Source organism: Ailuropoda melanoleuca, chromosome 8 (assembly GCF_002007445.2).
Source record: "Ailuropoda melanoleuca isolate Jingjing chromosome 8, ASM200744v2, whole genome shotgun sequence".
Classification (NCBI taxonomy): domain Eukaryota; kingdom Metazoa; phylum Chordata; class Mammalia; order Carnivora; family Ursidae; genus Ailuropoda; species Ailuropoda melanoleuca.
In genome coordinates this window covers 42089830-42112562 of record NC_048225.1, presented here as the reverse complement: position 1 = coordinate 42112562, position 22733 = coordinate 42089830, and the positions used below count along the sequence as shown (strand labels likewise).

The following is a 22733-nucleotide window of genomic DNA, read 5'->3' as shown; positions in this document are numbered from 1 at the left end:
AGAGAGCACTGCTGAGTATACTCCTTCCCCCAGAAGGACACAAATCAACATTTTTATTTTTAACTGCAGGGAAGACACTAAAATTGGTTGGAGTTTAATGTAAGAAAGTTTCTTCCTGGGGTATCCATTGATTTTAGAACATTCTGAGAAAGAGGGCAGACCTAAAAAGTCACTATACATAGGACAGAAATCTGCCAGGAGTAGCGCACAAGGTGGAGGGGAGCATAAGCCAGGGGCACTGCAGCTCTTTCTGTGACCTTGGTTCCTGTCACCACCATTGGATAGATATTACTTTTCCACTATTTCCCATCTACCCAGGCATTTCCCTGGTGTATTGTTTCTAAACACAGTCACGCATGAACCAATGCACCATAAAAGCAGGATGGAACAGCCTGGAAAGGGCTAAGGTATAGAAACAGACCCTTCCACCAAGTGTGGCTGCTGTGTGCATCAGAGCGAAGTACGGATGGTGACATCCAGACCAGTGGACGGGCTGTGGCAACAGATGACAGGAATGTTATGTTGGAGAGGTAGGTATGGTGTATATGTGTAATCAGGCATAACATACATTATGTCACTTAATGCTCTCGACAACCCTAGAAGGTGGGTGGGTGTGGCCATAAAAGTGAATCTTAAAGAAGCAACTGGTAGAGATTCAGGCCATGGGCATCAACAATATATCAGGGAAATGGATCAGCAGGTAGCAGGGCCCCATTGGTCACTGAGAAAGCCCCAGAAGATAGGATTCCCAACATCAGGAATGGTCCAACAAGAATAGACCAAGCTTCTCATCCTAAAGAGACAAATCTACCAAAATGTACTGTCAAGACTGGCCTTGGGCACAGGAATACATAAAATAGAAATGGCCAAGCCACAGGACTGCTGCAAGACGTGGCTATGGGGTCTCTTTGGCGCATTTGAAGTTTTAGAGATGTAAAAAAAAAGGAAATCAGATGTTTATCACCAGACTGAATGATTACGACATCACACAAAAGGACTTTAATTATTAGTAGATTCACTTTCTAAGAGAAAGATCTCTATGGGAAATGTTCCCTGATCCCAAACCTTGTAATCAAAGAAGGGGTGGATCGCAGTCTCCAAATGCTGCCATCTTGTCTTCATGTAGACAGTCTGATCTGGGCCTCTATTTTGTAAATGCTGTGATACTAACCTCAGAAGTGAAGCAGAGTTTTATCAGAGATCTTTTAAAAAGACTTTTGGAGCAGTTTGACACTCCAGCATCAACGCTGCAGTATTGTTCCTGAGATTCTAGATGTTAACTTTGAATACTAACCTGGCACCGGGAAACATGCTCATTATTAAGACATTCAGGACAATTTGAATAGCAGTACATTTGGAGGGAAGAAGACGGTGAATGCAGTACAATGAGGCCTTGTACCCTCTTTAGCATTTCAACCCACTTCAGGCTTGTGAAATCCCTCCACCCTCTCTGCACAAAGCTTCTCTTCAAAGTTTACACTGGCAGGGATTTGAAGGATTAAAAATCCCTCCCGTATCTAAGTACAGTGGGTCAGTCAGGCCTTAAGTTAATGAACCTCATGTTCTTAAGCAGAGTTTCACTGCTGCGTTGAGCAAGAAATGTCGGAGTGAGGTGAAAGAAAATGGCCAAGAGGTTCTTTGGTCCACAAGCAAGTTTAGTCCTCCCTACAAATTCATAGGTCTTTTCCTTTCTTTTCTTCTCTCTCTCTCTTTTCTTTTTTCTTTCTTTCTTTTTTTTTTTTTTGCTAACACTTTTCCCCTATCTAACACCCTATGTATTTTACTTATACTTTATTGTTTGTTAATATTACCCATGAAGTCAGGTCTGTTTTATATATTTCTGTATTCCCAGAGCTTGGTACATAACAGCTGTTCAATAACATTTGTTGAATGAATGAATGAATGAATGAATGAGTGAGTGAGTGAGTGAGTGAGTGATGGAAGACTCCCTCACCCATATAGATATGAGTCATTCATTCCAGTTTGCCCGTCAGACATAAAGTAACCTATTGAGAGAAGGAGTTCTCTAAAATCCTACTCTTGTACCCCTGTACCTGGAGCTCCCAGGCAAGAGAAAAATTCTTTGGAAATAAAGGAATTTGAAGGGATATGCAGAAACCATAGAATGAAACAGTGCAGAGCTAAGGAATAAGGAGAGCAGGTGAATTCACACGCATTTTGCCACTAAAAATGAAAAAGCCAGAATAACGTCCAAAAATCAAATTATAAAAAATGTCATATTCCTGGGGTGTCTGGGTGGCTCAGTCCGTTGAGCATCCGACTCTTGATCTCTGCTCAGGTCTTGACCTCAGAGTCATGAGTTCAAGCCCTGCATTCAAAAAACAAAGTCATATTTCTCAAATTTCTGTAACCTTATCAGACCTGTGAGTTTTGCTCTACATTTCTCTCTACAGGAATCATCCCTCAAACAAATAAACCAAAAGTGTTCATTGACAAGAAAAGCAGAAAGACAACAGCAAATGATGGATACTGTGTCATGAATCAAAGGAAAAATCCTAAGAAATAGGGGAAACAAAGGGTTTTGGAAGAGAGAAGGAGAAAAGCATACTAGTGTGCTGTGGCGCCAAGAAGGAAGGCAAAAAACCCAGGAACTTCTGAAAGTAACAACTTCCAGACACAGGCCAGCTCAAAGACACCACTGAAAGAGGAGGCAGATGCTGAGACCATCCAGGTCACGTGGCCAGAACAAAAGAGCATCCTAACGATGACCAAGAAAGCGGCACCACCACTGTCTTCTCCATCTCTATCACCCTCCAACCCATGCAGTTGCTTAATACCCACCGGTGTTTAAACTTCAACAAGGGGTGCCTCGGTGTCTCCGTTGGTTGAGTGTCTGCCTTCTGCTCAGATCCTAATCCCAGAGTCCTGGGATCGAGCCCCATGTTGGGCTATCCACACGGCGGGGAGCCTGCTTCTTCCTCTCCCTCTGCCCCTCCCCCGTTTGTGCTCTTTCTAAATAAATAAATAAATAAATAATTATCTTTTGAAAAAATAAACTGCAGTGAGAGTCTCAAATTAGGTTTTTCCTTCCAATCCCTACAGCATTTACCTCATTCAAAGCCTTGCCATTTTCCCATAGGAATGCAATGACTACCACGTTACTCTGTCTCCAGGTTGACCTGCCTTCTGTCTATCTTCCCCTAGTACCTGGGGTATTGCTCTCTAGCATAAAATGGGTCACAGAATCCTCCTCAGTCTGTCTGAATGATGTCCATTCATGTTATATTTTCAAAACATTCTCTAATGATTGCATAAATGTTTACAATAAGGCCTGAGTGTGCTATCCGTAAGTACCAAGACAATGCCTATCTTATTCACAGCTGAATCCCAAGCAACTAGCACAGGGCCCGTGCCCCATAAGTTTTTACTATGTTTTCCACAAATAAATAAAAATGGGAAAATTATGATATAAAACTATGCAGAATGCAATACTAATAATGTAAAATATATTTATACATTTATATGTAAAATAGATACATATTATATAAATATATAATATATTTCAATATACAGTTCATTTATAAATATAAAACATAAATTATTCCATATATTTTATATTTATATCTTATTTAATATATATGTATATTAAAATATACTAATGTAAAATACATGCACACAAGAAATAGAAAAATACAGTGAAACATTTATTCTTTTAATTTATGCTTTCGTTTAACTTTCAAAATTTACCATAAAAGCTTTTTTCTCTCTCTCTGATACTGAGATACAAAAATATAAGCAAAAACAAAAGGAAGTAGAGCAAAAACCATGCCCCGGACAAATGAGATAGCAGCACGGGGCATAATGGGAAAAATAAATTCCTTATCATGCCACATCGGGCTCTTCGTCTTCCAGCCCTGACTCTGCCCCACACCCTGCTACTCCTCTGCCCCTAGAAGCTTGAGCAGTGCGGAACAACATAATGTGCTTTGCAATTATACTTGCTGTCTACTCTCTCACTCCACTACTCCACTATTCCCAATGTGATAGCTCCACATTCTTGCCATTTTTTCATTTCTAGAGCAAAGCACCATTCCCGGCATACAGAAGAATATATTAAATATTGATGGAGTAAATTAATACATGGATAAGGCAGTGACACTGAATATGAGGCCCATTTCTTTCACTTACTTTAAAATCTCACTTACCTAATAGGGTTGTATGAGGACTAATTGAGAAAATGCATATAAAAAATGCCTGACATATAATAAGTATTCAATAAACAAACACAGTTATTAACTATTATCACTGAGACCATGTACAAGTCGCTTTTTGCTCTCTTAAGCAAAATCATCTTAAATTGTGGATAGTAATTTCTACCCTGTCCACTCATCCCATTGAGATGAGAAAGAGCTTCAAGCAATTTGGGAACTACAAATCACTGGACAAACACGTATTACTATCATGATGATGATGACAATGATTATAGGATTATTTTCTTTGTGAATCTTGCCTAGTAAGTTTCTCCTTTAAGGTCACATTACCTTTGCTGATGTTTCAAACCATCCTACGAAACCATGCTCCTTGCAGAACTGGTCCATCTTGAGGCCATTGTTCATGAGCACATCCTTCCCCTGGTCACATTTGTTGGCCAACAAAACCACTGAAACTGGCTTGCCATTAGGGAGACTTAACTTTGAGTCCAAATCATTTTTCCACTTTGTCACTGCTTCAAATGTAGCTGGCCTGGTGACATCGAAGACAATAAATGCACCCATAGCTTCTCGGTAATAGACCCTTGTCATGTTTCCAAATCTTTCTTGACCTATCACCAAAAAGAAATAGAAATCAAAACCTTATTACAATTGTAAACGGAATCACATATTGGAACCTCAGGAGGCCTCCAGTATGAGCAGATCGCTCAGGAAAGTGCTTCAGTGCTCATCTTTACAGAGTTAACGGACTACATAATCATGCCGCTTTGTTTTGGATCTTTGAATCCAGAATGGATTCATTCATTTAACAAGTATGTATTTACTGAAACTCCTGTATACCATGTAATGTTCTAGAACTGTGCTAGTACTGCATGCCACTACCCACACATGGCTACTCAGGTTTAAATTAATTAAAATTAAAAACAGTTTCAAATTTAGTTCCTCAGTCACTCTAGCTACCTACATTTCAAATGTGTGGTATAACGTCTGGCCAGTGGCTACAGGAGTATACAACTTCAATATAGAACATGTCCATTATCCCTGAATGCTCTCCTGGACAACACTGCTCTAAGCACTTGGGATACAACCATTAAAACATGAAAATCCCTGCCATCATGGAGCTTACATTTTAGTGGGGTGATAGATTATATATTATAAACATAATAAAGATAACTAAATTATGTAGTATGTTAAAAGGCACCCCCAGTCAATTCCAATTACGGGTAGTAGTAGCTAGCATTTATTTATATTTACTAACCATCAAAATGCAGTTTACACAATCATGAAGGTACAATTATTACCCCCATTTTACAGTGAGAATGTTGAGCCCTCAAGAGGCTAAGTAACTTATTCAAAATCACACAGCTGGTGAGCTTTGAAGTTGGAATTCAAATCTGAATTGAGATTCAGATCTTTTTGAATCCAAGCCCATAGTCATTTTCAAATCTGAATTGAGATTCAGATCTTTTTTAATCCAAGCCCATAGTCATTTGCCGATATTGAATACTCCCAACTACTAAACCATTAGTCTTAGACTAGCTCTCTTCCAGGCTTATGTACCAAGAGTATCCCACTCAACTCAACTCAAGAGATAACAGGTATTTATATCAATGCCAGTCTCCAGACTACATGCTTGGGATACAACAGTAAACTAGATGGCCTTAAGTGCTCTACAATCTACTGGATAAGAAAACCCCTTGGACAGAGAAAGAAAGAGTGAGGGAGAGGCAGGCATTGGTCTTATTTAGACCAATCACCTAGAATCACTTTTGCTCTGATTCTTAATTTTTTAAGTGAATGTTGGCCAGTTTGTTAAACACTCTAAGGTTAGCCTTCCTCTGCGAAATGGCAGCAATAACGTGTACCTCACAGGGCTGTCGTGTGGATGAAGAAAGCACCCAGCACAGGACCTTAGAACTAATTAGCCCTTGAGATTTCCCTGCCTTTCTCCAGCATGTTAAAAATTATGAAAGACAATATGAGGTAGGTAGTGTTTCAGAGCAGAGTTTATGGCAAAAAATTACTGGGATTTCCACCGATTAACAAAATGAAATGAATCCTATTGTCTGTAACTCAAGCCACTAGTAGTAGCTGAAGACAGGAGCTAATAAAGCCTCGGTTTGTATTTTTTGAACCCAAAACTCCAGAAGTGTAGGACCAAACAAAGGCCTTTTAGTCTGATTTGGTCATTTATTTATGGTAAGAGTCTTTTAAAGTTATATAAATTAAAGCAAAGTGAAGTGTGTATTTAATAAGCCAACTTGTTGCAAAAAGAATAAAGTGCCAAAACTGGCAGGTACCAAAGAACATCCAGGTCATCATCTCTAAGGACACCTCACACTTGACTTTGAGCACAAGTGTTGTGATGCTGAGTTGTAATTCATGTTAACGAACTCGTTTGTGGGCACCTGAGTGGTTCAGTCGGTTAAACATCTGCCTTCTGATCTGGTCATGATCCAAGGATCCTGGGATAGAGCCTCTCATTGGGCTCCCTGCTCAACCGGGAGTCTGCTTCTCCCTTTCCCTCTGCAGCTCCCCCTGCTTGTGCTTTCTCTCTCTGTCAAATAAAGAAGTAAATCCTAAAAAAAACAAAAACAAACAAACAAACAAAAAAAAACACAACTCTTTTGCAGGTTGTTATAGTCACATGGGCATGAGCACTGGAGATTCTGAGGTCATGATCCATGAGCACTTGGTGAAAATGGATGCAGGTCAGGGTTCTGCCCTAGTGGTCCTAGTGGGTGTCACTGGACAGAAAAGCATTCTGTAAGGGCCAGCACATGACGATCCTAAAACATTTCTTACAGGGTTTTACCACAGAAGCTTTTCTTTGTCCCCCCCCAATCATCTAGCCAATGAAAGAAAGTAGTATAATGCTCTTCATATGACACACAACCCACAGATGAACTTTCATTTCTCCCAAATGAGTTTTAAATTTCTTTTATTTCCTTTCCTTTTTTAGTTCCTAATACAAACAGTGATCCCCTTTGATGCTGCTCAGGATGGCCATGACATTTCAGGAAGATAGGGGGAAAAAAGCCCTCTGTGATCATGCAGGACTCTGAAGGCCTCTGGGCTTTGCGCAGTTGTCTTATGATCCCTTGCAGGGAACTAATCAGATGAAAGGCAAAGTCATGGGTTATTCAGTAATCTGCTTGTCCAGAGGTTTTCATAGTAGAGTAAGGAGGCCCTCAAGAAGAAATATTTTTACAGTTCAAATATATGGTAAAGCGTCGTTTTTAAGACTATGCACAAAAGCAACGTATAGGCTTAACACCTTTGTAGGAATTCAAAAAGGACCATCTGTGTGTTTGTGTGTATGTGTATGTGTCTGTGCATGTTTGAGTTTGTGAGGGGAGTGTGCCAGATCAGAAACAAGGAGAAAAAAGTGATCTTTGTATATTGAGGTCACTGGGCCCGGAGACTTCAAAAGTTTGTATTTCCGGTGTTCCAGCAAGAGGTCACGTTCAGACAAGGGCATTTCCAGAGCTCACATTTTATCCCTCCTTTGTCAGCTGATAGCTTTCCCTGCTGTTTCTTATTAAAAGAATGAGAACCATGTGACTTTTCATGAGTGCTTACATATGGGCAATGTAGAGACCTGATGAATTTATTATAGGTAATTTAATTAAGACAAACAAACAACAACAAAAAATAGTTCAAAAATTTCCAGTGGGATTAGATCACTCATTCAACACACATTTACTGAATAGTTAATATGGCTCAAGCTCTGTGTTTTGTGCTGCAAATACATAGTTTTTTGCCCTTGAGGAACTTCTAAACTAAGACGTGTCATGCTGGATGCCTGCGCCGAAAATGATCCAATTCTCCACGTAGGCTCCCATTTCTCTTAGACTCTGCACACACATCCATGGCCATGTTGATATGACTCATGATTCAGTATCCAGCTTTCAGGAAAGTTAAATGACAATGCAATGAACTGAATCACAAAAGTTAATACAATGGCTGCAGTAATCATTTGGACAATCTTACTGCAGAAGGCAGTAAACTGAATAGCCAGAAGACATGGGTCTTAGTCTCAATTGCTGGTTACCAGTGCAGACTTAGACAAATGCATTTCTCTTTTTGAGAGTCGGTTTTCTCCCCTGTAAAATGAATTTGTTCTGGCTGACCTCTAAAGTCCCTTCCTGCTTTCCTGCTTCTAGAGTTAAAATATTCCTAGTAAATTAATGCTTGGCCTCTGTCCCAACAGCCTTAACGGGTCCATTTGGTATCATAGACTCAGCTAAAAATATACACAGGTAATACAGTCATAATGTGTATTTAATGGTATTTTCACTTAGTAATTAGTACTTTAGAGATGTTCTCAGTGGGCATAACCAAGCTGGGAATCCTCTACATAAGCATAGAAACAACAGGAGGAAGTGAATTGGGTGTTCTGTTCAACTGGGCCCATTTTTTTACCACTCCACCACTAGACTACTAGCTCTGTGAACTCAGATCAGTCACTCTACCATTCTGAGTCTCAGTTTTCCTCATTGGTAAAACAGAGAAAGTGGTCTGGATACCTGAAACTAAATTCATTATTGCCTCTGGGAACCCCTCTCATCAACCTCCTCGGATGTAGGCATCTGGCTCTCCACCTGCTACGCCCCGGTGTTCCCTCCTGTTCTTGGCATCAATAGTAACACTGCCCCCCAGAGCGGTACCTTCAAGTCATCTTCTGACTCTTTCCTCACCTCTGCCTAAAGGGTCTCCAACATTCTACCAATGCATTTTCTTCAGAAGCAGGTCCTGATTGCCCCACCCCTCCATCAGCACTGCTACTGCTCCCATTCGGGCCCTCACCTGGAGCCCTGACAGCTCCCCAGCTGAGGCTTTCAGCATCTCCGCTCTCGTTGCTCCTGCTCTCCCTTAAAATAAATGTAAGCACAGGTTTTCAGACATTCTGGTGGCAGAAGAGACCACCAGAGGGACACACATTGGAAGGAAATGAAATCACTATCTTCAAGAGCTATCTGCACCCCCATGTTCACTGCAGCATTGTTCATAAGGAGACGTGGAAACCTCTTAAGTGTCCATCAGTAAAGGACTGAATAAAGAAAATGCAGTATATACATACAGTGTAATATTATCAGCCATGGAAAGGAAGGAAATCCTGCCTTTTGCAACAACATGGGCAAAAGCAATGAGAACATTATACTATGTGAAATAAGTCAGAGAAAAAAAATACTGTATGATCTCACATATGGAATCCAAAAAGGCAAACTTGTAGGGGCACCTGGGTGGCTCAGTGGTGTAAGCGTCTGTCTCTCGATTTCAGTTCAGGACATGAGATCGAGTCCCGCATTGGAGCCCCAGTGTGAAGCCTACTTGGGATTCCCTCTTTCCCTCTCCTTCTGCCCTTCCTTGCCTACCCCCCACCACTCATGTGCTCTCTCTCGCTCTCTCTCTCTCTTTCTCAAAAAAAAAAAAAAAAAAAAAAAAAAAGCCAAACTTATAGAAACAGAGAGTAGAAAGGTGGTTGCCAGGACTGGGAGTAGGAGATACAGGGAGATGTTGGCCAAAGGGTATAAACTTCCAGTTATAAGATAAATAAGTTCTGGAGATCTAATGTACAGTATGGTGATTATAGTTAATAATACTGTATTATATACTTGGAAGTTGCTAAGAGAGTAGCTTTTAAATATTCTTACCACATACCAAAAGAATGGTAATTATGTGAGGTGATGGAGGTGTTCATCCTATCGTGGTAATCATTTTAAAATATATAAATATATCAAACCATCACGCTGTACAGCTTAAATTTACACAATGTTATATGCCAATTATATCTCAATAAAGCTGGAAAGAAAAATCCTCTTAGGTATTTATAGAATACCCATCCCTGGGCTCTGCTCTTCAGAGATTCTTACCCTGCTAGTTTTGTGTGGGGCCCAGGAATCTGTTTTTAAGCACTCCCTAGGAGAAGTCTTAAAACTCTACTTCTCTCAGAATCCACTTTCAAAATGTAGACATTACCAGAATGCTCCACTGCTTTAGCCCTTCAATGACTCTTACATGCTCGAAAGAGACACCTTCATTATTAACACACAAGGAGACTTTGGCTCCAACCATCTTTCCAAACTCCTCCTATCACTTCCTGCAACATGCTCCATGGCCAAACCACACTGGAGTACTACTCTTTCTAAAACACATCCTCCATTACTCCCTGGATTTTCTTGCTTTTTTATACCACTGCTCCCAAAGCCAGAATTCCTTCCCCATCTTTCCTCCCACTCTGTTCAGTGAAATGTTGTGCATCCTACAACTGTGCCCTGAAATGTCATTATACTGGGGCAACCTTCCCTGGCCCCCCAGCTGAAACTAATGACTCCTTTTCACCACCCCACAGCATTTTCTTTATCTTACACTATTCACATTTATCATGCTATATAACTATGCTTCAGTCTCCACCATAGCACTGTAAAATCCTGAAGAACAAGTTGACTAAATATATATATATTTGTTTTGTTTTGGTTTGGTTTTTGGTTTTTTGAGAGAGATAGAAAGAGGGCATGAGCAGGGGTTGGGGGAGAGGGAGAGAGATAATCTTAAGTAGGCTCCACACTCAGTGCAGACTGACACGGGGCTTCATGACCCTGAGATCATGACCTGGGCCAAAATCAAGAGTCAGATGGGGCACCTGGGTGGCTCAGTTGATTAAGCGTTTGCCTTGGGCTCACGTCATGATCAAGTGGGATCAAGTCCCCAGGTAGAGAAAAGAGTTCATTTACTTTACCCTCTGGGGTCCAATGGGATTTTCAAAGTTGCACACCTTGATCTACAAGTTAAAGGCGAATAATCCTCAGACTGGGGTCAAGGTCCAGCCCAAAACTATGCCTTGCCTGGCGCTCCTCTAAATCCTGCTTCTTGCTTTCATTCACATTCATTCCATGGCACCCTCCACTCCCAATGGAACAGACACATTTCCTTCCTGTTTACCTAACTAAATCCTAACTATTCTTCAAGGTTGTACCAAGCCCTACCTTCTTGGAGCTTTCTGATTAACTTGGCCCCACAGTCACCTCTTCCTCCATTATATTCACCTACCACTGACTGTATCACTTGTCCGCCCACTTATGCAGGCCCTCCCTGCCTTGTACTGCTTTTTTATGTGCTGCAGATCTCTGTAGCCTATGTTCCTGATTGCACTGAGCCTCCTTGAGCCCACTGTTGAATTACTCAAGTGCTGTTCCCTTACGTCTCCGTAGCACACACACTTGCAGGCTCGTAGGCTACGCTCACAACAAACCTGCGCAATAGAAGGGAACTATAATACAAGTACTCATTATGTAATGAAACACAACTGACATTGATTTCTTATTGGTGAGGGGGAACCCCAGCAGGGAGAGGAGGGAACTGAATAAAGTAAGATCTTGATCCAACTCATTTATTTTCTCTGCCTACTAAACTACTGCTCATTCTTAAGATTCACTTTGGAAAAAAAATCTGTCCCCAATTCAGAACCACCCAAGCTCTTTCTGCAATTTCTTTTGTTCTCCCATTTCACCTTACTACTGATTGTCATCTCCTATAGGCCAATCTTACCTCTATTCAACAAGACGGTAAATCTAGAGGCACTGCACTGAATTAAGCTGAAGCGTGCAAGAGTAAGATGACATAAAAAGTAACAACTGGTTTTTCAGGTGTCCATAAACAATAACATTATAGAAAAGACAGGTGGAGTAATTGAATTGACCTATTTTTAAAATAAATTTCAAAATATCTAATTAAATTCTATATTTATATTTAAATTTCAGGCTGTATGTGTGGGGGAGAGAAACACAGAGACAGTAAGAGACAATTAATACCCCAGTATCCCAGATTTTTCTGTCAGAATTTATTTTGACTGAGGTCCAACACTTCTCAGCTTAGATGAAATAATTCACTTGAATAGAGAATAATGTAATGTCCAATACTGGAGAGTGGGAAGGAATGAAACCAAGTCACAGAAGAGAGGTCGGCATGAATCAAGGTAAAACAATCAGCATACCATGTTGTTAGTTAAACTAATTTCAACTTAAACAAATACCTAACAAACGATCTAAAAATATCTCCACTGAACTATAAGCTCAAATGTATTAAGAAAAATGTATGTTTGAATTACTTAGCATGTGAGACATCACCTCTAACTAACCTTCAAAGATGTTTTCATAAATAACTCACAAGACAGTAAAAAATTCACAAGGTGTAACACTTTTAGAAATAGCTCCGAAGTCCAGGACTCAGGGCTAGACTCTAAGGGTTTCACTCTTAAAAGAATTTCCAGATTCTCCTAGAGCTGTAATTCCCAAAACGTGTACAAAGGTGCTCTGGAGTGTGCCAGTGAACTCACACGGGTGCAATAGGATAAATAGGATATTTTAAAATTTCAAGGCAAACACAGTGGTACTCAAGCCAATCAAACACCTCAGGGACGACTCGCTTGAGATAGTTCACAATTTTAACATTAGACCAAGCTACATTCCTTCTGATGTGATCCTATCCTTTTGAAACTGAGGTTTTCACAGTTTGTGTGATAAAAAACAAGAGTCATGTGAAAATCAACGTGAAACAGGAAATGAGAATGGTCATGTTTACTCTGACTCAAAATTTTGAGATGTTGTTCCATGGCCCAAAGGCACACATCTTCCAATAATAAATAATTATAGTTATTAAAAACAAAATTTAAATTTTTTTAAATTTGTGTTCCAATTTTTTTTCAAATACCTACTAAGTTGTTGGAACATAATACTTATTCAACTGTTTGGTGCTAGCTACCTAATAAAGAGAACTTGGGGGGTGCCTGGGTGGCTCAGTTGGTTAAGTGTCTGCCTTCAGCTCAGGTCATGCTCTCAGGGTCCTGGGATCAAGCCCTGTGTTGGGCTTCCTGCTAAGCAGGGAGTCTGCTTCTCCCTCTCTTTTTCCTTCCTGCCACCCACTCCCGCCCCGGCTCATGCTCTCTCTCTCTCAAATAAATACATAAAATCTTTATTAAAAAAAAAAAAGAAAGATCGTTGTTATTTACAAGCCAACCCCATAGTCCCAGAGGTGATGTGTGCAAAGAATTCAGCTCAAGCTCATTTAATTCTTAGCTCTATCCAAAAGTATAAGGATACAAAAATAAGTAAATTATTTCTTTAAAATAAATAATGTGCATCTTCTAAATGCAACTTAATCTCTGGAATGTGAAAACGACTGCACTGCTGTATCACTCAGGAAACAGGAGAACGAAGTAGTTAGAAAACAGTAAATAAATCTCAGTTCCTACCCAGCACTATCCTTCATGACCTGTATGACTTTTGAAAAGTTTTATGTGGTTTTTTTTCCTTGACTATATGTTTTCTAGCTTGTCTAAGCATAGTTCTCTTGGCTCTGTGATGGGGCTAGTAACAGGACCTACCAGAGCCACTCATTGTGAGCAATAAATGAAATGACACATAAAAACACATAGTACCATGCCTGACGCTCCATAAAGGTCAGCGATTAATAACACATTATATTGTAGGGAAAGATAGTCTTCCCAACAAATAATTTGTCAATTTCCTTTAAATTTTTCCCTATAAATTAGATTGCAAATTGTGTGGATCCCTCCCACTACGGATATTTTCTTTGTCCACATTAGGCTGAGGAGCTACATAAGAAGTTAAGTTTTTCATCACTTTTCTTGAGAGAGCAGTTCTGTGCAAGGCTGATGAGGAAGAAAGGTTAGATAATGTATCAGGCTAAAAGAGACTGAGAAAAGTAGGGACTCAGAGCAAAAAGAAATAATTCTGATTTCTCTCAAACATTTGAAACTATTGACTATCCTCTCCTAAAATTCTTTCTCCTTTGCTTCCAAAAAAACCTGCCCTTGCTTGGTTCTCCCCTTATATCGTGCTTTCTCCTTCTCTACCTCTTTGCTGACTCCACAGTTATTTCATTAAATTATGTCACAACTCATGGCAAGGTCTGCTAAACCACACCAGAGATATCTGGAAAGGTTGGAAATAACTCTTAATACAAGGCTAAAGGAAGAAGTGCTACAGGGAGAAAAAAAAAAGTTGCATGAGATTCAAGGGAAGAAGAATGAGAGAATTAGGGAAGCCTGTAGAGGAGTTGCCCTTCTAGATGGGTCTTACACATCATAGGATTTGGATATGTGGAAATAAAGGGAAGGGTATGTGAACCAGCAAGAAGAGCAGGAGCAAAGGCGCAGAGGCAATGAACATGGGGTGTGAACAAGAAAGCAAGAGTTCAAATAGCCAAATTTTCAGCCTCATAATGGAGAGCAGAGGAAAATAATATTAGGGATTTTTTTAAAAGATTTTATCTATTTATTTGTCAGAGAGAAAAAAAAAAGAGAGAGCACAAGCAGGAGGAGCGGAAGGCAGAGAGGAGGGAGAAGCAGACTCCCCACTGAGCAGGGAGCCGGACGTGGGACTCAATCCCAGGACCCTGGGATCATGACCTGAGCTGAAGGCAGCCGCTTAACTGACTGAGCCATGCAGGCATCCCAATATTAGGGATGTTATTTGAGCCAGACCGTGTATGTCTCTGGGCACTCCCAGTCCCATCACTCTCTCTTCTTCATTGCATGAATTTTCAGAGGGCTGAGTGCCCACTAAATTCAATCACTTTTGTGCCTTAGTGCTTAAGACTACATCAAAATATCTAGTGTGAAAAAAATCAGCTTTTAATTCTTCAAAACTCATTATTAATAAACCAGAGATGCCTGCATTCTGGTTCCAGGCCTACCATTGACTAGCTCTAAAAGCCTGAGAAACTAATGCAAACCCCTTTTCAGAGCATAGCTTTCTCTTCTGTAAAAGGAACAGTTTGGTTTGATGAGCCTCAAGATCTTAACTGTGAAAATTACCCTTCAAAATTATTACTTCATGTAATATATCAAAATATCATAAAGACAGCTTTGCCATTTGACCTCCAAATGAATAACACTTCATTCTAAATTATGAGGACTTGGTTAAATGATGAAGTGCAGCTTTTAAGAATGGTCTTTAAGGTCACTCCCCAGTTTTTATGATGAAAAAATGAAACAGAATGCCACCTTCAGAAAAGTGACTACTGTATTTATTAATTTTACAGTGTATATATTTTTAATACATAAAATTTCATAAAATTATGAAATCTTTCAAGCATAAACAAATTAAAGGGTTTTTGTTTTGCTTTGTTTTACTGGAGAAATTTTTAGGTCAATGATATATCTTGGAATTAAAGCAATGATGAAATAGTTGACTAGAAAACTTTTGAATGAACAACACTCACTGAGGACCTGCTAACTCCCAAGAACTATGTGGGATCTAGGGTTATAGACTGGGAGAAAAAGACATTCCAGTGAGGTAGTAGAAGGCTTCTATTCCAGGATAAGCATGGCTATTATGGGCACAGAGAAACAGTGCCTCCCATGGGCACATGGGCTCAATAGACATTGCTTAAAGGATGTGAGATGGGTTGAGTGACCAAGAATCCATAGGAGTCATCTAAGTGAAAAAGAGGAAAGTGTATTTAGCCAGTGACAATCATATGAGCCTGGAATGGTCAAGAGTCAGGTCTGAGAGACGAGACTGGAATGTGTTATAAACCAATGTGGGGGAAAGTTTGAGGAAGGGACGGGTATTCGGAAGCTGCTACAGTAGTCCCGATGAGTAGTGAAGAAGACAAGGCCACTCACAGAGGAATAAGACAGAGTTAGTTTTCAAGACAGAAGAGATAGAATTTGATTAATACCTGGGAGTTAAAAACTAAAAGGAGTGGGGAATGGTGGAAGTTAAAAACTGAGTTTTTTTCAAAGAGTAATTTAAGATCATATCATTTCTTAATTAAATTTTCAAACAGCTGAAAAAAAAAAAAAAGTGGAACTCAGTAATGTGAAACCCAGGCTACAGTCACAGTCTTGACCTTGCCAAGTCAGACACTAGTACACCAACCTAGAACATGAGGATCTTGCCTTGATGGAATAAAGAGGACTTCCACCCCCAGGAGTAGCAGGGCCAGCACATCCCTCTGGGAGTTTCCATCTCAGAATCAAGAGGAAGAAAGAAAAAAAGGGGAGTGGGAGCAGGGCGGTTCTTAAGGACTTGAAAGCTTTGCAGGATTCCCCAGAGTGAATCATCAGAAGAGGGAGAGAAAGGGCTCTAAGCCTTTCTACAAAACAACTGCTCTCAAAAACTTTTCAGGTAAGTGATGACACCAGTATCAAACCACTTTCACTGAGCAGCCACTATGTACCAGGCACCATGTTCTACTTGGGCTTAGCCCAGTTTCCTCACCTCCAAAATTGGAAATAAGAAGACCTATTTGTCACAATCACTGTGGTGTTTAAATCGCAAAATTGCCTTGCCAAATTGATCAACTAAGAGATCACCTTTAACCTTTAGCTTAGCATATAAGTCCTTTCATGGTTTGTTTGCTGCTACCTCACCAACCCCTCCTCCCATGTTGTAACCTTTAACTATGCCAGATTACTGCCAGCCGCACCGTGTCTCCTCACCTCCAACCATAGCTAGGATAGGTGTCCTAGGGTAGGTCAGGAACCAGGTCTTGTTCAATTCTTTATCCTTCCTTGTCTTCCCCTCACCTAGAACAGTCTCTAACACACACTGGCCACTTCATATACATCTGCACTGAAGAAACCAGCCACGCCCCTTAGAGCTGTTCCTCCCCATCCCATCCTTCTCTCAAATGACTTAACTTTCCTTGGTCAGACTGCTATGTGCTCTCCTGTCAGAACTAGTCCTCTAAAACCTAGATGAGTGGATATGTCCCACAGGCCTAATGCTCATGTGTCTGTGACAGGGATTCTACTGATTGCCCTGCAAAAAGCCCTAAGGTGATTTGCCCACACATCATTCACCCTACTTAGAAAGTTCCCCATCTTGCTCCGTGTACATACTGCTTACCCCTGAGCACAAACCATGTTAGTCCACATGGTATTTAGAAAATCTATAATTAGCCAGGCTAGAAATAATGCAATAAACTGCCCACCAGAGAGTGGCCCAAACTTGACATACAATTTTTTTTTTTTTTTGCTTGACATGCGGTTGCCAAATTTAGCTCTTTCTACATTTCTAGACCTATTATGTTGACGTTTAAAACCCTTCTTCTAAAAATCCTTGGAGAATTATAGTCTTTTAGAAATAGACACTGCAGAGATAGTCAAGTCCAAAAGCTCCCCNAGCTCTTTCTACATTTCTAGACCTATTATGTTGACGTTTAAAACCCTTCTTCTAAAAATCCTTGGAGAATTACAGTCTTTTAGAAATAGACACTGCAGAGATAGTCAAGTCCAAAAGCTCCCCGCCCCCCGTTGAATTTCACAATGTGGAAGCATTTTATAAACCCTGAAACAGCACAGCACTGTGATCCAGATGAATCTCATGGTTACTGGCATGGGGACTCAGTGTCCCAGGGCTCCTGACTCTAGGCCCAGGCTGCCTCCCCAATGCTCTGCCTGTCAGATAATGTCCTCCAATGTTTCTTTGTCCCATAGTTTAGTCAGGGAAAGTTAGCATCGATGTGCCCTGAGGACAGTATTTTTCCTCGGCCACTTTGCTCCTCTGCCACTTGCTAATTCTTGCAACAATGGGCAAGTCCCTTACCTCTCTGATTCTTGCTCTTCTCTAATATAAAATAGATACAATACCACCTGATCTGTCTGTATCCTTAGCGATGCTGGGCAGACCTAGCAGGAAAATGAATGTGCAGGTAGTTTGTAATAATAATTAAGAACAAGAGTAATGGGGCGCCTGGGTGGCACAGTCGTTAAGCGTCTGCCTTCGGCTCAGGGCGTGATCCCGGCATTATGGGATCGAGCCCCATCAGGCTCCTCCGCTATGAGCCTGCTTCTTCCTCTCCCACTCCCCCTGCTTGTGTTCCCTCTCTCGCAGGCTGTCCTATCTCTGTCAACTAAATAAATAAAATCTTTAAAAAAAAAAAAAGAACAAGAGTAATAGCTAACATTTATTCAGCATGTTTTCTGTGTCAGGCAGGCCCAACTTCACGTGAATTACCTCATTTCATTCTTTTAACAATTCTAAGCAGCAGGTTCTGCTACTGTCCCAAGTTTACAGACAGGAAAACAAGGCACAGATGTTTAAGTGACTCCCACCAGACCCAAAGCTGGCAAGGGAAGAAGCTGGAATAAGCTGCCCCATACTACCTGGGCACACTGCAAATATATTAGAACTGCCAGAAACTGCAAGAGATTACATAATACGAATATGTGCTATCACAGGAAAATGACACAAGAGCCTTTTTATAGATGAGGCAACTGAGGTCCAGCAAACTCCACGGCTTGTCCAACATCAGGTAGTGTATTTTTAAGATATAGTTAGAATATGTCTAGGGGCGCCTGGATGGCTCAATCGGTTAAGCATCCGACTCTTGATTTCAGTTCAGGTCCTGAACTCAGTGTCCTGAGATTGAGTTCCATGCCAATGGAGGCTTGAGCTCAGCAGGGAGTCCACTTGAGATTCTCTTCCCCTCACCTCGCTGACCCTCCCCCCTGCTTTCACGCACTCTCTCTCTCTCAAATAAATAAATAAATCTTCTTTAAAAAAATATATCTAAAGTATTTTATTTTCAGGGCACCTAGGTGGCTCAGTCAGTTAAGTGTCTGCCTTTCAGCGCAGGTCCTGATCCCGGAGTCCCCAGATCTAGCCTCACATTGGGCTCTCTGAGGTGGCTGCTCAGGGAGTCTGCTTCTTCCTCTGCCCTTCACCCCATTCCTGCTCTCTCTCTCTCAAATAAATTAAAAAAAAATCTTTAAAAAATAAAGTATTTTTAAAAATTTTTAAATTTTTTTTAAAGATTTATTTATTTATTTGAGAGAGAGAGTGAGAGAGAGCAAGAGTGGGAGAGGGAGAGAGAGAATCTTAAGCAGGCTTCATGCCCGGCATGGAACCTGACGTAGGGCTCAGTCTCGCAATCCTGAGATCATGACCTGAGCCAAAATCAAGAGTCAGATGCTTAATTGAGAGAGCCACCCATGTGCCCTAAAAATATTTTATTTTTAAATTGTGGGAATGAGCAAAGCTGTTAGGAAACTGGGTACTGGATTCCATCGCCAAATTTTAAATTCCAGGGCTACCACTTACCCAGCTATGTTACTGGGGAATTCAAAATTAAGTATGTGTGGACAACTGTAAGAATAAATGCTTAAGAAATGTTAGCTACTATTACTATGACTGCCCCAATTCCTGCAGCTGGGGTCCCAAAGCACACTGAGAGTTCTAGACAAAATTGTAGAGTTCTCTTTGAAAATGTTAATGGAGTAATTATAGTATCAGATTTGAAGAGGAATAGGAGAGTCTCAAATGTGAACGTTTTATTTACTTTTTTCCTGATAAATCTATTTTAAAAACCCTATGGCCAAGAATCAAATTTTCAGAAATAGATTTTCATTCTATCCCCTCCCACTACCTGCACAGTCATTCTGATTAATAACCAAAAACATGTTAGAAATAGGAAGAAAGCAAGGATAACCATAAGTATATCTAAAGAAGCAACACCTTTAAAGGAGAGGAGGCTATAAGCCCAGTGGGCCAACTGTGCCCCAGGCACTCACAGGTCTGTGGTCTTGAAGAGCTATGGCTTGATTCCAAGTCACACGGAACTATATTAATCCGGCTCTTCCACTTAATAGGTAGGTGGCCTTGGGTGGAGTGACTTAATTTCTCTTGACGCTATCAAGAGCTTGGGAACCAGAACTGACCCAGCTGCTCTTCTATGATGGAATCTTTGGGATTCAGGACGAGTGCCATTCCTAGTGAGGTTTGTGGAATTTACCATGTTGGTTTTCAGGCCTACTTCACAAGCCCTGACAGGTATTTAAAAAAAGAAAAAAAAGAAAATGTTTTGTTTTGTTTTTATTAAGTAATCTCTAAACCCAATGTGGGCCTGGAACTCATGACCAGGAGATCAAGAGTCGCATGCTCTACAGGCTGAGGCAGCCAGCCACTCCCTGAAAGGTATTTTTTGGAGTCTTTCAGGAACAGACTGGCCAGTCAAAGTGGCTACAGGAGATATATTATGGAATTTAGTTGGACAAATAGGCCCTGAGTTGGCATTGAATCGAATGAATATCAAAAATCTAATGAGCAAAGATTCCCTCTATAGAAGATGGATCTGATATTCTATCAAGACAGGGCCTGTCCCCTTTATCTCATCCATACTCCCAACCATGTCAAAGTGAGGCTCATCTGTTCACCTTTTAGTCTCACCTGTTCTTTCCATACACATAGCAGAGTCGAGCCCAAAGAAGAGAGAGAAGCATTCCTATGTCTGGAAAGACAGGCTGATCTGAAGGTGCTGTAAGGTACACTTAACAGACTAGAGTCTGAGTGGGCACTTGAGGTTGGATTTCATATGAATTCACTCCTCACAGGGCTACCTCTGTAGCTTGAAACATGTCACCATGATGCTCCAATCATCCTTCCCATGAGGGCCCAAATTCCCCACAATGAGCGGTGCCTGATCCCAGCTTCTAATTCAGCTCCCAACTCAGCTCCCAGGGTCTTTGGGCTGGAGGCTGCCAAAGACAGGTTACCACTGAACATCAGAGCTCTGGGAAAAAGAAGTTCCCCTACGGAGGTGCTACATGCCACTGTATCCATCCAACTGACTTTCCAAAGCTCCTTAGATATCTTACTTCCAAAGACTTCTGTCGCTGTAGCCTCCACAGCAACTTCAGTCCAGAACCATGGCTTGGGAGGCATTTCTTTTTTTGTTGTTGTAGGGTTTCTTTAAGATTTTATTTATTTACTTTAGAGAGAGAGAAAGCATAGAGTGAAAGGGAGAAGCAGACTCCCCGCTGAGCAGGGAGCTCAAGGCAGGGCTCCATCCCAGGACCCCAGGATCATGACCTGAGCCGAAGGCAGACGCTTAACCAACTAAGACACCCGGGTGCACCTCAGGAGGCATTTCTAAACTTGGGACTTGAACTGCTCATGACAGCATGTTGTACTATGGATAAAGCTGTAAAATGGGGCTGGGTATTTTGGAACGTATCATAGGTGTAATATAGGACTCATCATTTATTACAACTTGGTCAGCACGTTCATATCATGTCCTTCTTGCCTACCATTTATACATGTTAGTGTGATAATAATCCTTGCAGTTCTCCTAGACAGTAGGTATTATCACCTTTAGCTGGCATTTGTTGGTTGCTCGTTTCTCATTTATTGGGAGAAAGCATTCTGCCTAATTTATAGATAAAGCAACTGAGATCAGGGGTTAAGGAACTTGCCTAAAATCATCCAGGACATGTGGGGTAAAACAGGGATACAGTCAAAAGTGGTTCGACTCTGGAATTTAGGCTCTTAATTACCATACCTTTCTATCTTCTCTGTTAGGTGAGGACACTGAGACTCACGGACATTCTCTAACATGCCTGAGGTCACATCCTTACTTGCATTTGACACAAAAGTCTGAATGATAGCTACATCCCCTTTGAAATGGTAAGCTCCTTCTAAACTTCAGTTCTGGATACATCAGTGCAGCCAGAAGAGTTTTCAGATGCTAAAACATTCAACAACCAAAGTGCAGAGACTCACAGTGGCTTTTCTAGATGAAAAGCCCAATCAGATAGTGGCTGATGGCATCGTCCAGTCTCTGATAACCCCTATGCCACTGGAGCTGCTGAAGATGACTCCAGATGTAGGAATCTGTTCACATGCCAAAAGTTTTATCATAAGACTAGGCAGCTCATGATTAAAGAGGCACTGGAGTCCCCAGAAACAGAAATGCCCTTTCAGAAATTTTCCACATTTGTCTTGCTTCGAGCCATGATAAAGTGTTTCCAGTCAAATACACCAGCTAAAAAGGAACCTATTTTCTGAAAGAGAAGTGGCCAGTTTGGGTCCAGCACTTATAAAGGTTCCTGGTACCACAAACCATGAAACAGTCCAAGGTGAAGTGGCACTGTTCACAGAGAATCCCAAAGGACCTGAAAACTTTGGAGCAGGAAGATTTGTGAGCTGCCATGTCCAACCCCTTTCAACTTAACAGGGATGCAAGTGAGCTGAAGGGACTTGTCTGAAGCCACGAAGCAGGTTCGTGAGCGGCAGAGCCAGGATCTTAATGAAAGGTTGGACATGCCCAGGTTGCAAACAGCTCCAGTCCAAGGACTCACTCCTGGAGTAGACGCACATTTGCCAGACTCCCCCGCCTAACTCGGGGGGGGGGGGGGGGGGACAAACCCTCAGAAGCAAATTCTGATTTTTTTTTTAAAGATTTTATTTTTTTATTCGACAGAGATAGGGACAGCCAGCGAGAGAGGGAACACAAGCAGGGGGAGTGGGAGAGGAAGAAGCAGGCTCACAGCGGAGGAGCCTGATGTGGAGCTCGATCCCATAATGCCGGGATCACGCCCTGAGCAGAAGACAGAGGCTTAACGACTGCGCCACCCAGGTGCCCCCAAATTCTGATTTCAAACATTGTAATGAAGCTTCTCCTTTCCCAGATCTCTCAGTGAAAACTTTAAGGGCAAATCAAGAAATCTTATGGCTAATGTCAGACTCTTTGACAAAAATGCCCCTAAGGTAGGTACACAGGCTCTTTTTTTTTTTTTTTTTTTTTTTT

The 22733-nt window shown here is 41.1% G+C and overlaps 1 protein-coding gene across 3 annotated transcripts in view; it reads right to left on the bottom strand.

Moving 5' to 3' along the window:
• The window catches only part of RAB38 (RAB38, member RAS oncogene family), a 65535-nt gene that overhangs the window by 34690 nt on the left and 8112 nt on the right, over window positions 1–22733 (bottom strand). For all 3 annotated transcript variants that reach the window (XM_034666174.1, XM_034666173.1, XM_002925011.4), the window contains one exon: window positions 4503–4783. In XM_034666174.1, coding sequence (XP_034522065.1) covers window positions 4503–4783 — 281 coding nt within the window. The remainder of the gene's footprint in view (window positions 1–4502; window positions 4784–22733) is intronic.